The 16,684-nt window shown below is 46.9% G+C and overlaps 1 protein-coding gene and 1 long non-coding RNA gene across 3 annotated transcripts; one reads left to right on the top strand and one right to left on the bottom strand.

Moving 5' to 3' along the window:
• Positions 1-7,222: 7,222 nt before the first annotated feature.
• On the bottom strand, positions 7,223-8,342 carry LOC120710682. Its single transcript, XR_005689983.1, has 2 exons — positions 8,056-8,342; positions 7,223-7,960 (listed from the first exon to the last, which is right to left on the bottom strand). It is a non-coding gene; the product is annotated as an uncharacterized LOC120710682 (long non-coding RNA).
• Positions 8,343-13,273: 4,931 nt separating this feature from the next.
• LOC120707497 lies at positions 13,274-15,202 on the top strand. 2 transcript variants are annotated; one of them, XM_039992403.1, is made up of 5 exons: positions 13,274-13,743; positions 13,964-14,028; positions 14,144-14,204; positions 14,387-14,533; positions 14,641-15,202. In XM_039992403.1, exons 1-5 carry the CDS (start codon positions 13,458-13,460, stop codon positions 14,769-14,771), a joined length of 690 nt encoding a protein of 229 aa, XP_039848337.1. In that variant the 5' UTR covers positions 13,274-13,457; the 3' UTR covers positions 14,772-15,202. The 2 variants fall into 2 exon arrangements, with proteins under 2 accessions (XP_039848337.1, XP_039848338.1); XM_039992404.1 differs by having other exon boundaries at positions 13,277-13,743; positions 14,644-15,202.
• The last annotated feature ends 1,482 nt before the right edge of the window (positions 15,203-16,684 follow it).

Genomic DNA, 16,684 nt, shown 5'->3' with positions numbered 1-16,684 from the left:
TAACGCGGGTTATAATCAAACATTCATGGCCGAAGAGGATACGTCTAAAACGACCTTTGTATGTTCGAGATTTGTTGGTTTGTTTGAGTGGGTTGTTATGAATTTTGGTTGGAAAAATGCCGGTGCAACTTATCAAAGACCTATGAATTTGATCTTCCATGATTTGCTTGGTGTCATCTTGGAAGTTTACATTGATGATATTGTAATTAAATCGGCCGGGTTGTATGATCATTTAGCCGATGTGAGACTTGCTCTTGAGAGGATGCGTCGGTATGGTTTAAAGATGAATCCACTCAAATGTGGTTTTGGAGTATCGGCCGAAAAGTTTCTTGGTTTCATCATTCATGAGAAAGTCATAGAGATTGATCCTAAGATAGTTGAAGCCATGAAAAAATTTGAGGCTCCTACTTGCAAAAGTTTCTAGGCAAGGTAAATTATTTGAGGAGATTTATATCTAACTTGTCTGGAAAGATCGATGCTTTTACTCCTATTCTTCGGTTAAAGAATGAAGCCAAATTTACTTGGGGGGGGGGGCAAAACAGCAAGAAGCGTTCGAGAAGATCAAGCAATATTTGTCTTGACCACCGGTTCTCAAGGCACCTAGGAGGGGTGTTCCTTTTAGGCTTCATGTGGTAGCAGAGGACAAAGTCATTGGGGCTGTTTTAACTCAAGAAACCGAAGGCAAGGAGTATATTGTTACTTATATAAGCTGACGACTTATTGATGCGGAGACAAGGCATACATTTATTGAGAAATTATGCCTGTCTTTATATTATGCTTGTACCAAATTGAGGCATTATTTAGTATCTAGTACTTGCATAGTAATATGTCAAACCGATGTGATCAAACATATGTTGCAAAAGCTAATTTTGAGTGGGCGAATCGGTAAGTGGGCATATGCTTTAGTGGAATACGATTTGGTTTGTGAACCCTTGAGATCTATGAAAGGCCAAATCGTAGCGGATTTTATTGTTGAACATCGGATTAATAATGAGCATGATTTGGAAGTAGGCTATGTTGCTTGCACACCATGGAAGTTTGTAAGGATCACCGGGGTGTCCGACCCTAGAGGGGGAGGGGGTGAATAGGGTCGCTAAATGCTTTTTAACCTAGGGCTCAAACTATTTGCATAAGATAAACCTAACACGTCCTACACATGCTAGTTATGACTAAGGTTTATCTATGCAACTCTCTACTTACCCCTAAAAACTTGCAACCTATAGCCAATCCTAATCAAACTAACTAGGGAAGTAAAGGCACACAAGAGAGAGTAAATGCGGAAACGTAATATGGTAAGTAAAGAGATAAGTGCAAGAGGGATGCAAACTCCCGAGTAGACACGGTCATGTAACGTGGTTCGGCATAAACGCCTACGTTCACGGGACACCGAGGCTCTTCCGATCACCGTCTTGCACTACGCCACCAATGGCGATGCCGGCAAGCAAAGGCAAGTGCCCACAAGACACCGAGTCTCGTGCACCACCACCGTCTCTCTCGGTCACCCGGCCGAAATCCACTACGGAGCTTCTCCACCAAGGAAGGGGCCTCCTCTTCCCCCGCACAAAGTGTCGTTGCCACTCCACACCAAGACGGAGGGTCACACGACGGATCACCAGTTGCTTGCCGCAGCAAGACTTCTCTCAAGGGAGCTCTCGCAAGAACTAATCCCTATTACAAGCACTAAACACTCTCACAAGTGTGCTTAAGCCTATATGATGTACAATGAAGCTCTATGGTGGTTGGAGATGTTCTTAAGTGTGTGTGGGATGTCCAGCAACTCCAGCACACTTCAAATGGCCGGGGTGAGGCGTATATATAGGCAACCAAGTCTTGTAGCCGTTGCTCCAACGGTCAGCTGAAAATCTGCGTATCACCGGAAGAACCGATGCCTCTTGGCAGGGTAGCATCTGTTCATCCGGTCACTCATAACCCGAAGTAGCCATTGAAGTCCTGACAGCTAACGCAGAGACCACCGGTTGAACCGATGCTTTGTACCGATGCATCACCGGTTCATCCGGTGCTTAAGAATCTTCTCCTGGGCGCTGACGTCATTGCACCGATGCAATACTCCGATGTACCGTCGGTTCAATCGGTGCTGAAGAAACTTCTCCTGGGCACTTTGACATCGTCTCTGGAACATAGGACACCCAATGCATCGATGCCCTTTCTTGGACCGTCGGTTCAACCGGTGCCTATAGGCTGACTTGGCTTCGTTTCCTTTCTGCACCAAAGTACCATGGCGTCGGTTCTTCCGACTACCATCGGATGCTCCGATGCCCCATAGGGGTGGCCCTTCGGGCCTTGCTACGCCTATCTTCTCTTTCTCTTTGTCATCACTTGAACCTAAAAGCCTGAGAATGATCATCTTAACAATCATATTAGTCCAAGTGTTGTGTTGTCATTCGATCACCAAAATCACTCGAAATGGCATCAATGGTGCCATGTTCGTTACAAAGTTATACTTTGATGGATCGGTTTGTGATGATGGAAGAGGGATTGGTACTGTTCTTATTTCTCCAAATGGTACTGTTTTTGAATTCTCAAACCGATTAGAAGAATATTGCACGAATAATCATGTTGAGTACAAGGCACTTCTATTTGGCTTGGAGTTTTTACAATCCATGGGCTTGAAACATGTTGAAGCCTTTGGGGATTCGCTTCTAGTGGTGCAGCAAGTATCCAAGGTATGCCAATGCTACAATGGTTCTTTAAATGCATATCTCGATAGATGCCTTGATATTGTCTCTTCCTTTAATGAATTTGTTATAAAACATATACCAAGGGAGGATAATTGGAAGGCAAATGCTCTGGCTCAGCAAGCATCTGGTTATTCTGTTTCGAGAAAATATTTTCAAATTAGAAAACCGATGCAAACAAAAGCCGAGTTGCAGCTTCTGGACCAACCGGACCGACCGGTCGAGGCAATCGGTCTGACCGCTCCAACTGGTCTGACCGGTCAAGAGACTGGTCTAACCGCCCAGGCTGCTGAAAATGCGGTTTCGGCTATAAAAGATGATTCAATCATTGAAGCCAAAGATCAGGACTGGAGGGTACCTATAATTTCTTATTTAAAAGACCCTGGTCGTGGTGCAGAGAGAAATATTCGGTGTATGGCTTTCAAATACGTTCTAATCGATGATGAGCTTTATCGTCGAACCGCCGAAGATTTACTTCTCAAATGTTTAGACTCAGATCAGGCCAGAGTGGCTATGGGTGAGGTTCATGAAGGTATTTGTGGTACTCATCAATCGGCTCCTAAAATGAAGTGGTTGCTTAGAAGAGCCGGTTTTTATTGGCCTTCCATGATCTCCGATTGTTTCAAGTAATATAAAGGATGTGAGGAATGTCAGCGGTTTGGTGATTTGCAATTGGTGCCTACTGCGTTGATGTATCCTATTATTAAACCATGGCCGTTCCGAGGTTGGGGGTTGGATTTCATTGGACAAATTAATCCTCCATCTTCAAAAGGGCATCGCTTTGTATTGGTTGCTACGGATTATTTTACTAAATGGAGTGAAGCGGTTCCTTTGAAAAATATGACACATAGAAAGGTGATTGAGTTTATTACGGAGCATATTATTCACAGATTCGGTATTCCTCAAACTTTGACAACGGATCAAGATTCTTCATTTATTTCAAAGGAGGTGTGTGCTTTTACCGAATTGTACAAGATTAAGTTGCTCAATTCATCTCCATATAATGCTCAGGCCAATGGTCAGGCCGAGTCAAGCAATAAGATTTTGATCAAACTTATTAAGAAGAAAATAGAGGAAAATCCTAAGAGGTGGCATGAGGTGTTATCTGAAGCATTATGGGCTCATCGTATACCTAGGCATGGTGCTACTAAAGTTACTCCTTTTGAGCTTATGTATGGTCAAGAGGCCGTTTTACGCATTGAGGTAAATCTGGACGCATATAGATTGGCTAGACAAAATGACCTTTCTGCTGTTGATCACCATGATTTAATGATGGATAACATTGATGAGGTGACCGATAAGCATTTGAGGGCTTTGAAGGAGATTGAAAAAGACAAGCTTCAGGTTGCTAGAGCTTACAACAATAAGGTAAAAGGTAAATCTTTTCAGATTGGTGAGCTGGTTCGGATATTGCCTCTTGGGACAAAAAACAATAAGTTTGGTAAGTGGTTGCCGAGTTGGGAAGGTCCATACAAAATTGTTAAAATTATCTTCGGGAATTCATATATGTAGGAGACATTGCAAGGAGATCATCTACCTAGGGCTATCAATGGGAGATATTTGAAGAAATATTACCCCAGCGTTTGGCAAGATGCATGAAGATGAAGATTGGCCGATTTTTTATCGTCCTTAGCAGTATTTTTTAGGCCCTTGTACTATATAGCGTAGACTCTGTATTTTGCTTTTTAGCTTGTAAACTCACTAAAAAGCAGGGGGGCATATGTTGACAGCCGTTTTGGGCACGTGCTGAGACCGACCGGTCTGACCGGTCGGGCTGGCCAATCAGACCCGTCTTGTATGTACAGTCCGAGTAGAGTTAGGGTTTTTGTGTAGAGTCCTTTTGTAAACCTACTCGTGAAGGGGTACGTCTTCCCCGGTCTATAAATATAAAGACTAAGGCCGATTGAGGTTATTCCCAATCGAATCAATCACAAAATTGCATTACTTTTTATCTCTCAAACCTTATCTCTTTCCAAATCCTAATTGCTTTCTTCCTTCGTCTCGGCGGCGTTTGAAGACGTTCTGAGTGGCCTGCCGATCTCAGAGCAACCCTAGCTTCACGAGCTCTGACGGGGTCCCTCCCGAGCTCGTTGATTTTAGGTCTTTGTGAAGCCCTGCCTGAACCGGTCAGACCGGTCGGTGGCACCGGTCAGACCGGCCTGCCCAGGGTTTCCTCGCTGGTGTTGATCATTTTGACAATCGTTCGCGCGTTCTAGCGCATTCGAGTGTGTTTGGCGCGAATTTGTGTCAACAGCTACTAACTCAATAACCCCTCTTAATAGAATGGTCAAGAACTAAAAACTATAAAACATTAACTAAATCAAGTGTCCTTCATCTCCTTGTGACACTTGACACTAGAAATGTCCTTAATCTTGAAAAATGAGTCCTTGGCACGCATGATTGTTTGAATTGAGGGGTCTCCTTAAACATTTCATATGAGACTTAACTTATAAACGATATTTCCTTCAAAACACACGTTAGTCGCATACGGTTATCATTAATCACCAAAACTTACCATATGCATCTATTGGCCTAGATGCGATTCAGGGGCCTAAGGGCCTTGTGACGCCACTGTACCCCAATCTTTCTGTCATGCTGACGAAAGACTCCTCGTACCCTCTGACACGCCGGGGGTGAACTGGTCCCATGGCGCCAGACCGCCCGGGGTCTCCTTCCCTGGGCATCCTCCGTTTGCCCCCGGGAACCCCCGGTACTCCCCCTCCGGGGTGGGGGTCGCCCCGAGCCTTCCTTCGTCGTGTTGGCCCTCACCGCTGGGTGTGAGCCTCCGCTGGGTGTTCTGTACCGCCCCGAACGTCTGGAGATTTTCGGGTGCGGAAGGGCCTCCGGGGGCCCCCGTCGGATGCTCCGCACCGCCCTGTCGTGGTGTGGAAAACCACAGCCGGGTGGCGGAATGCACCCGCCTAATCCTAAGTGTAGGATGTGCTTGGGGGCAGTCAAGGAATGCTCGATCTAGAGGCGTAAGAACACAGAAGCACACAAGGATTTAGAGTGGTTCGGGCCGCCGGAGCGTAATACCCTACGTCCACTGTGTGTTGTATTGCTTGTGCTCTCAAGAGGTTGAGAACGGGATTGTTCGGAGTGAATCCGAGCTTGTGTTGTGTCTGTGTGAACCTTTGTTCTAGCGGGCGTGCTCTCCCTTTTATATGTCCAAGGGGAGCACGTACACTGAGCGGGGCCCCGACAGGTGGGCCCGGCGATATATTTGATATTGTACACAGCGGAGCCTTTAAATGCTACAGATCCGGAGATCTTCGTCGTCGGCCTCCGTGTGTACCTTCCGACTGGGTCTGGTCTTGAGCTGTCCTATCGGTGTAGGCAGCTACGAACGTAGAGGGTAGGGTGCAGCGCCGCGTTACCCTCTCTGTTCACTGTTGCAGCATACTGTTACCGAGTTGTCAAAAGTAGGCCATCATGACTTGCCGCCCATGCGTGGCGCTGGGATTTGACCGCATGCCTCGGTAACTCGCGATCCACACTGTGGACTGACAAAAGCTGCCCCGTGCCCAGCGGCAGCAGAGCACGCCTCAACCACTCGTATTTAATGCGGGTGGGTGAGGGAGCTTCCAGCGAAAGGCTTGTGCCCGCGCCCGCACATGCAGGACACGTGGGCGAGCTTCCAGCGGAAGGCTTGCGCCCGCGCCCGCGTCTGCGTGACACGTGGTGGCTCCGGACTCCTCCCGACCGGAGTGCTGAGCCGAGGGCTCGGGGGGTCCGGATAGGCACGTGGAGGTCCCGGACCGGACTGTGGGGGTCCGAATCCACGGCATAAGTCCTGAGCATTTCTATCTCTGGGACACGTGGCGTCACCGGACCTGTCCCTACATGGTGGAGCAGGTCCGAGGCCGTTGGCCCGGTGAGATGGAGTCGGACCGCTGGGGTCCGGCTGCTCAGGCCCTCAGGGCGTAGTTACGGATAACTACACGTGTATCAGCCAAGACATAGTAGGAGTGGGTATCCCGGTCTGGGTACACCGACACGCCCCGAACGTCCGACGCCCTTCGGACGCGGAGGGGCCCTGGAGCCTACGTCGGATGCTCCGCGCCGCCCTGAACATCTGGGACCCCTCTGGCGCAGAAGGACCCCCAGGGCGTGATGTCCTGAATCTCTAGAAGGGAGGGGTCTTCCAGGAGGTCCCCCCTACCTCGATACTGGAGGGTATGGGTCCCCCAGTTGCTTCCGGAGCCGGATTCCCCAACGGTCTAACACCTAAAAATAAACTCTAACATGTCTCTTAACTGCCCAATGGTGCCTGTGCTATGTTGTCTAGGGTCCAACCTACATTCATTTAGTTGTATCAATTCTTGTGACATCGTCTTTGAGGGATGACACCACTAAAATTTACTTGCCACTTAACATCTAGCGTTGTGAAGTATTGCAAAAAACACCTTTAGCAGATATTTCGCAGAACTAATTCCCGTAAAACATCCTTAGTGGAGTTAGCGGATAAATATTGTATAGCGGAGCGTGAGAACTCTTAAAAAGCTAATAGTGGACTATTTCCAACATTGTTAAAAACATATAGTAGTTTTATATGTGCAATACTCTACATCCCTAATGGTCCCCACGTGTCGTCGTAAGTGTTCTGATGCAACCTGGCACTACAATGTAAAGAATTTGTGGGGGCGGTCAAAATGCTATTTCTAGGGGCGGATGGGGCAGATCTCAGACCCGTTGCTGCTTTTCGCAGCCAAAAATGGTATTTGCAGGAGCGGATAACGTTCCCGTCCCTGAAAACCCATTTCTAGAGGCGGGTCACACCTTCATCCGCCTCTACAAATCTATTTAAGGGGCGGGTCACTCCATCAACCGCCCCTAAAAATAGATTTCAAAGGACGGGTCACCCGTCACCCGTCCCTAAAAATCGATTTCTAGGGACGGGTCATCCCGTCACCCGCCCCTAGTAATTGATTTAAAAAAAACAAAAAAAATAGCTGCGCCCGCCGTCCAGGCCAGCCCCGCCGCCACTGGCCAGGCCGCCGCAGCTTGTCCAGATCGCCGCCGCGCCAGGCCGCCGCCATGCCCGTGCCGCAGAGCGAGCGCGCCCCCCCCCCACGGCTCATGCAGCCCTGCGTCGAGCCGCCGAGCGAGCGCGCCCGTCGCGCGCTCCTCCGCGTCGCCGCAGCTCCACAACGTCGTCGGAGCGCCGCACCGCCGCGGCTTCACAACGCCGTCCGCGTTGAACAGCGCCTGCATGTCCACGGCCGTGGGCACAATCCGGGCACCGGGCCTGCACTCGTCAGTTCCTGCCCCAAGAAGAATCCATCAAGAACTCGATTACTAAGAAATCAAGTAGAACTTCATTACCAAGAAATCAAGTAGACAAGTAGAACTCGATTACCAAGAACTCTTGGCCGCAGGAGGTCCAGCCGTCCGCGCTCACAGCAGAAGGGAGGTCTAGGGGCCCGCCGACCGCCACGTCCACCGCACGCAGCACCCATCGGCCGCCGCACGCTGCGCCCGCCGGCCGCCGCACCCGTTGGCCACCGCACACCGCTCCCGCCGCATGCCGCTCCCTCCGCGGGCAGATAAGGTAGGAGAGAGATAGAGGATAAATGAGGGAGAGAGAATGAGAGATGCGAGGAAGAGAGAAGCACGGGAGATGATAAGGTTGCAGGAGATGAGGGATCGGGGACGCGGCGGGGGGTGGGCCAGTCGATCCTGCTCGAGCCAATAACTTCACAGTCTTGCAAGCATTCGGATCGCCACATTTTCAGGGACGGGTCACTCCATCACCTGCCTTTAAAAATAGATTTTTAGGGGCGGGTGACGTTCCCCTGCCCCTACAATTAATTTTTTTTTATTCTAAAATTTTGTTTAAATAAAAACATATAGCAAAACATATAAAAAGAAATAAAATTTTTGCCATAAACCTATTATGACATGTAGAATTTAACAAAAACATTAAAAAGTAGATTTCTGTGTACATAATGGTTAGGTGTGTGAAACCATAATATATAAGTTACTCACTCTATTCTCTCATACAACTCAAGACTTACATTGTGGTTTCCACACTCATAATCACTATATACACTGAAATATGCTTTTGATATTATTTTCTAGTTTTATAGATCACAATAGGCCTATGGTACAAATTTTATCTTTTTTTGTTGTGTTTTGCTATTTTTTGTGAATTAAATGATTTTCTGTCCGGAATATCCAAACATATAGCCGAAGTATCCGGGTCGAAGATCGGATGTCTGAACGTTTGTCCGGAGTATCCGGACATATTTCAGAATTAAACAAATTTCTATAATAAAATAAAAAATTATTTATAGGGGCGGGTCACTCCATCACCCATCCCTAAAAATAGATTTTTAAGGGCAAGTGACGTCCCCACCCGCCCCTACAAATTTTTTTTCTTTTATTCTAAAATTTTGATTAAATGAAAATATATAGCAAAACATATAAAAAAAGTAAAATTTTTGTCATAAGCCTATTATGACATGTAGAATTTAACAAAAATATCAAAAAGTAGATTTCTACGTACATACTCCCTCCTTCCCCGTTTATAAGGCATGGTGGAACATGACACGGTCTTCTAAACAACACTTTGACCATTTATTTATCATATATTATATCACTTTTGATTATAAGCTTATAATCATTGTAAACTATATTTGATTATGAATCCAATCATATGAAATTTGCATTATAAAAACAAAAATTTAATAGTCAAATTATTGGTCAAAGATGAGAAGGTTTGAATCTTGATATACGTGTATGCCTTATAAACTGGGAAGGAGGGAGTAATGATTAAGTGTGTGAAACCATAATGTATAACTCACTCATTCTACTCTCTAATACAACTCAAGACTTACATTGTGGTTTCTACACTCATAATCACTATATACTCCCTCCGTCCTGAAATTTAAGACATTCTACGATTTTTCCAACAGATTAAGAAGATATAGAAAAGACGCATGTACCCCTTATTAATATATTTTTCAGTTGTAATTATCAGATGCAATCATTAGAAGTTAAGCTGTCGCACAGAAAACAAAACATACTTAAATAGCTTATATTCCTCGGCATCCAACAAACATTAATTAGCAGAGGCGGGGAGGGAGGAGCGGCCAGGAAAATTGGAAGGGGGAGACGGAGGGGATTGGGGCGGTGGGCGGCGCTCGCTGCCAAAGCAGTGCCATGGAGAAAAGAAAAGGAGAGGAGACCTCGCAAGTCATGACCTGGGGAACTAAAGGGATAAGTTTGACTGGGAATTTTGTCCAAAGATCCTAAAATGGCTTACATTTGAGTACAAATTTCAAATCTTAGAATGCCCTACATTTCAGGATGGAGGGAGTACACTGAAATATGCTTTTGATATTGTTTTCTAGTTTTATAGATCACAATAGGTCTATGGTACAAAATTCATCTTTTTTGATGTGTTTTGCTATTTTTTGTGAATTAAATGATTTTCTGTCCGGAGTATCCGGACATTTAGCCGGAGTATCCAGGTCGAAGATCGGATGTCCGAACGTCTGTCCAGAGTATCCGGACATATAGCCGGAGTATCCGGACGTATTTCAGAATTAAACAAATTTCTATAATAAAATTGAAAATCATTTGTAGGGGTGGGTCACTCCATCACCCGCCCCTACAAATAATTTTATTTTTATTCTAAAATTTTATTTAAATGAAAACATATAGCAAAACATATAAAAAAAAGTGAAAATTTTGCCATAAACCTATTATGACATGTAGAATTTAACAAAAATATTAAAAAGTAGATTTTTGCGCACATAACGGTTAAGTGTGTGAAACCATAATGTATAAGTCACTCACTCTACTCTCTCATACAACTCAAGACTTACATTGTGGTTTTTGCGTTGTGAGCGTTTGAGTTTGTACTGGTGTTTCGAAAAAAATAAAAGTCCATTATTGTTGCTAATTTTTCTCTCTCTCTTTGTGGAACTAACGGAGATTTATTTGATCAAAAATTGAGGTGCTTGGCACGCATTTCATTAAGAGAACAATGCGTGCGTATCAGTTTTAACAATCGTGTGTACATACCCGGCTTCTCAAAACTAGTTGCAGCACGTACGACGCGTGCGCTGGGAGCTGTGTGGAACCGCAGGGTGCACCCGTGTAACGGCTATCCCAGTTAACTTTGCTACGTGTATGGTATAGAGTACAGTAGGAGTTACTCCTAGGGGTTGGCTAAAGCACGACCGCCCATGCGTTTGCCGCCGCACATGCACACTCCTGCACCGACGCTGACAACCTAGGCCCTTCGAACGAACGTGCGTTCTTCCTCCGCGTTCTTCTTCCTCGTGGAACCGCACGTCACCGCCCGACCTCTGCTCCCCGCCGCCGAACTCGCCGTCGTCGCCCCCGCTGCCACGGCCTCTCCCGGATCTGACGGCGCCACCGCCGCCTCCACCGCCGCCCCCACACTAACCCGGTGGCGGCGCTCGCCCCCACACCGCCCTCCTCCTCCATCTCCGGCGGCTCTAGCCACTAGATCCGCGGCCGCCGCCCTAACCCGGCTCCGCCGTGACGGTCTCATCGCCTTCCCCCGCTGCCGCCGCCGCCCAACTGCCGTCCTCCACCGCCCCGGCGGCGGCGCCCCCGCCGCCCGCCATTTCGCCCCCACGCCTACCTCCACCACCAGGCCGCCGCCTCCCCCGAGGCCTCCTCCTAGATCCGCCGGAGGAGGAGGTCCCCCGGCAACCCTCAACCCGAAACCCTAACCGGGTGGGGGAGGTCGCCGGCGGCGGCGCGAGCGGGGATGCGGCAGTTGGTGGCAGGCCGAAGCTATAGGAGGCAGCGGCGCGACGGCGACGACAACGGCAACGCGCGTGCGTGCTGGTGGGCGAGGAGGACGAAGGTGCGACGACGAGGAAGAAGGAATGGTGCGGCCGTGCGTGCGCGCTTCGGCACGGCCGACCATTTTTAAGTATTTCCCTTACTCCTAATCTCCGTCCACGCCATGCATGCATTTTATTATCAGTAGAAATTAATTTGCCTTCCTTTCCAAGTCATCATCTTGGAATTCTTCTCGCCAAGTGGAACTTGCACCTCACGCCTCTGACCACGCTGAACGGACAACGACAATTGATTCGACGACCTGACCTAGTAATAAACTGCAGATAGTCTGAAAACAGAAAAAACGTTCATCAAGTCTTCGTCCCTGTCGGAACGAAGAAGCTTCGATCGGCCGTACCACTGTCATTACTCATCAGTTTGTAAAGAATGACCAGGCCTGGCCAGCCAGCTCATGGCCATGTTTGGTAAATTCTTCAAATAAATTTCACGAAGGAATCTTGTATGCATGAAGTACAAAATAAAGTCTATTTGTAAAATTTTTTCATAGATGAGTGCAGTTTGGCGCGACGAATCTAATGAGCCTAATTAATTCATAATTTGCTACATTGATGCTACAGTAATCATCCTCTAATCGTGCGGTCAAAGGCCTCATTAAATTCGTCTCGCGAATTTACCCAGGGTCCTGCAAGTGGTTTTGTAATTAGACTTTATTTAATACCGCTAATTAGTGGTCAAAGTAGAAAAAAATTCTTCAAATCTAACCAAACATGGCCCATGGACTACCACCGTCGATCTAGTCACACAACGGATCGGATGGAGACCTAATTAGCGCCTGGAAACGCCTTGCATGCCAAGCATATATACTGATACAATGTGATCATGCGCAAATCAATCTGCACTAAACAACTGTTTCCTCACAATAAAATGATTCTATGGCATAGAAGCAGACAGGCACAGTAAGGCCGTAAGCACATGAGCTAATTAACCCATTGGTTCTTGGTTGGACCATCATCTATTTATTTAACAGGGCAATGACGAAACAATCAGCAAATAAAGAAAGTATTCCTTGAACAAAGAAAATGAAAATACATATGTATCATGACAGCGGTTTGTATACCTATGCACAATTGCTTGTCTAAGTGAAGCAGAGCAACCGAAATCCCCAACATTAACATCACGCATCTCATCTAGCACGAGATCTGAAGCTTGGGACGGAAAAGATAAGCTCAACAAGTTACCCACCCGTAGTTCTTGGGCGCCCAGAGGAACGCTGGCCACCGCCATCTGATCGAATCGAATCCGGCTGATCGCCAAAAAGAGAGGCCAAAAAGTTGAGGAAAACTGACGAAACAAAAAAATTGATCCGGACTATTGAGCGCAGAGATCTCGCAAAAATCTTACCTTTGGGTGGAGCACTGGAGCAGGGGTCGCAGATTGGGAATTTGTGCCGCCTCGCTCGGTTGGGTTCCTCTCCTTCTCTGGGTTGCCGTGGCCGCGATCTGAATCGGTATTGCCAAAATTCTGGAGGCGATGGGGGCCAGCACGTTGTTGTTGGTTGCTACTAGCACGCTGAGGCTGACGTGTTGGCCCTGATGTCAGGGGCGTCTCATCTGTCCGAGTTCACGTCGTGATACACGGTAGGCCTCAACGTCACAACATACTACAACTCTGAACTCTCTCTCAATAAAAAAAAAGTTGGCGAGGCTGTAAATTTATACACGGTGACACACAGATAAAGACGCAGTGAGTAGCAGCAGATCTGCAGATGGCAAGGAGGAACGATTGGCTATGAGGCCAGGTGTAGGTAGGATTGTGTTGTGCCCAGGACAAACAGCAGCCTCAACTCTTATCTCCAATGATCCACAGAGAACTCAACCGAAAGCAAAAGGCAAGGAACAATCCGATTCGCAAACAAAACCAAGGCCTCTCGAGCGAGCCTGTCCCCTCCATTCCCTCCGCTGCTGCACATCAACAATGCCTGATCTGATGGAAGCTGCAGTGGCTACTACCTCCTCCCTGGTCCTCTTCTCCAGTACTCCCAGGAGATCACTCACAAGCTTCAAGACTTCCCCCTCATTGCTTCGGCCTTCTTGCAGCAGCTGCTCCGTGCCCAGTGCGAAGCAGCAGCATTCGGTTTGCCTCGATGTGCCAAGGTTACCCAGCAGCAAGAAGAAGAACAGCATCCTGAGGTGTTCCTCCAGCCTTGCTGATGGCCCATCAACCCTTGGTTCTTCAGTAAGATGGGTTCTTGACCCTGCAGGTTTGCTACAGCCTAACATCATTGATTCCTCCATTCTTTCAGTAACTCTGCCTTCGAGTATGTCGTGTCCATCTGCAATTTAGCACTAGTTGCGGTCCTGAACATCCTTCTCGTATCCTTTGATTACCCACTCTGTTAGATTATTGTTCTTCCAAGCGTTGTCAGTATTCAATGGATGGAATTATATATGCTCAAGTGCACCTTGCATTCCCAATTTCAGGCGACGGCGATTGGCGCCACATCGTCTACAAAGTTGCACGCCCCGGCGCGTTCGAGATAGCCTCCGTATGTGCTGTTCACCATCATCATCCTCTTTTTATTTGTACATTGAACAACTAACTGCCAAATGTTATTTAACAACCTTGATGACGGAAAGAATTGTGGTGTCCACATTGTCCAGGATGCGCTGACCATTGGTCGGGTCGCTGACAAGGCTGACATCATCCTCCCCGTTGCCACAGGTCACTTCACTTCTTGCAAAACTGCAGTCACTAATTAATTCTCATATGTCCATTTATCTGAATTTGGTAAGCAATCATGCATGGAATGGAATGTATGCTCTGTCAGTTACAGCAACCAGGATCAGATAAATCTTTCACCATCTGATGATCTTGCAATTCCCGTGTGCATAACAAAAATGCAGTCTCTGGCACGCATGCTCGGCTGGAGAAGAAAGACGGGAGGCTGCTGGTGACGGACCTGGGCAGCACCAACAGCACCTACATCAACGAGCGCCGCCTCAACCTTGGCTTCCCAATTCCCATTGACCCCGGCAGCCTGCTCATCTTCGGTTTGCACCAACGACTCCACCCGATTCAGTAATTGGAGAAGAAAAATAAGGGCATTGGCCATTGGATTCTGAACTTTGGAATCTGCATTTTTTTTGCATCCATCTAGCAGGTGACATCCACTTGGCGATGTTTCATGTGAGGAAGATGATAGTTGAGGTGCCCAGCGAGACGGATGCGGCCCAGCAAGAAACTAAGGCTGAGTTAGTATCAGCTGCAGTTGAAGATACTACAAGCTAGCAAGCTCTGATGCGTTCCTAGTGCCCCACTAGCTACTAGTAGAATATTCGGAATAAAAACCTACACGGTCATGGTGTCATCACTATGATGGTTTCACCAGGAAATTCAGAGGAATTATGAAGTAACAAAGGCACCAATTTTCCATAGTCAGAGTTTGATATCATAGATGAAAACATTGTCTGTTCTGAGTAGTTTTGAATCTATGAAATGCCTTGAACCTGATGAAGTGGAAACGTCACAGGGTGATTCAGCAAATTCCTCCAAGGTAGAGTATGAATAGTCAAGGAAATTTACAACAGCTCGGGTTAGCAAAAGCAAGGTGAAAGTTGTGAATATTAATGCATTTGGTCAGGCCAATGTTGATAGCAGAAAATCAACTCACACTTGCAATCTCACATCCATATATATATTGTTTCTTGTTTGTTTGGAAAGCAGGAGTGGTGATGGAGGGTGACAAGCAATGAGAATGTCTGCACTTCTGATTTATCTTTATTTACTTTTACGGTTTTATTAGACAGATCAAGATTTTCTACCAAATAAAATTAAGTCGTTTGGAGCTGCGCACAATGTGCAATTCAGTGTAGGAAAAATTCAAAGAAATAACAAATTGATAGGAAAGTAACGAGGAAATTAATTTGGGCGACAGCTCACTAGTGGCACATTTAATTTAATTTTGTCAGACAGCTCACCGGTGCCGGCATCCAAATCATTCTTGGAACATATTTCCCCGGTGCCCACTAATGAAAACTACTCTAGTAGCACAATGCACAAACACAAGCTGCACAGCGTTATCAGTTTGACAAATGACAATGCAACACCGACTGGGAGGCGAAATAGTAACAAACATAAGGCATGCAATCATAATGGTATAGTCCGAGAAACATCAGAAGGTAACTGCAATGTATCAGATCGACATGTTGAATGATACCCACAATGCAAAAGCTATCCCCATAAACGAAAGGAAAAACAACGTTTTGTTCTGCCCTGAATCCAGCAGCTGTGTTGAATTTGATAACGCAGAGTAACGTCCTTGAGCTGCATTTCAGCAAATCTCTTCATGGAAGCAAGTGAAACTTTGTATCAGCTCCTTTGAGTACACTACCAGAAAATGGCTCATTCGTCTCCGGCCGTTAGTACCAGTCATGTTTTGGTCCGGTACTAAAGTTGCCTCGACGCCATTTTAGTACTGGGTCCAAATTTGGAAGCTCCCAGAACCATTTTAGTACTAGGCCAAGCCACCGGCCGGTACTAAATGTCGCATTTTAGTACCAGTCAGTGTTACCGGCCGGTACTAAAATGGCGTGGTAACACCGACCGGTACTAAAATGCGACATTTAGTACCGGCCGGTGGCTTGGCCCGGTACTAAATGGTGCTCTAGGGGTTACTTCAAAAGGAATGCATCTCCCATCCAGTCACAAGTGATGCATAGGTGGGATGGTAAGGAAGGCTCGCGCAAGGCCGGAGGTCGTGAGTTTGATTCCCACGGACCGCGCACGCACATATTACGTGCGAAATTTTTGGGCGCAAAACCTTTTAGTACCGGTTGGTGTTACCGACCGGTACTAAATGGTCCCTTTAGTACCGGGCATTTTGGCCGGTACTAAATGACGTGCCATTTAGTACCGATGAAGCGGTATCGGTCAGCCGCCCGGTACTAAAAGGGGGTTGCTGACCAGTACTAATGCTAGATTTTTCTAGCAGTGGTACAAGCACTGCATTTCTTCATGGCAAAGCAGAGCTCAATCAAGGATGCTTCGTAGCTTTTGGGTTGTTCACTTGATAGTTGATATATAACTTGTTGATTGCTCTCCGTAAGGTATTTGTAGCGCCAGAAGAAGTGAGCAGATTTGCTTACATCGGCCACAAGTTCATCGACTTCCAATTTACACCCGTAGACCGCCTAATCTTTACT

The sequence above is a fragment of the Panicum virgatum genome, chromosome 5K (assembly GCF_016808335.1).
Source record: "Panicum virgatum strain AP13 chromosome 5K, P.virgatum_v5, whole genome shotgun sequence".
NCBI lineage: Eukaryota > Viridiplantae > Streptophyta > Magnoliopsida > Poales > Poaceae > Panicum > Panicum virgatum.
Note: the sequence above shows the minus strand (reverse complement) of the source record. Positions and strands in the feature narration are given on the sequence as shown.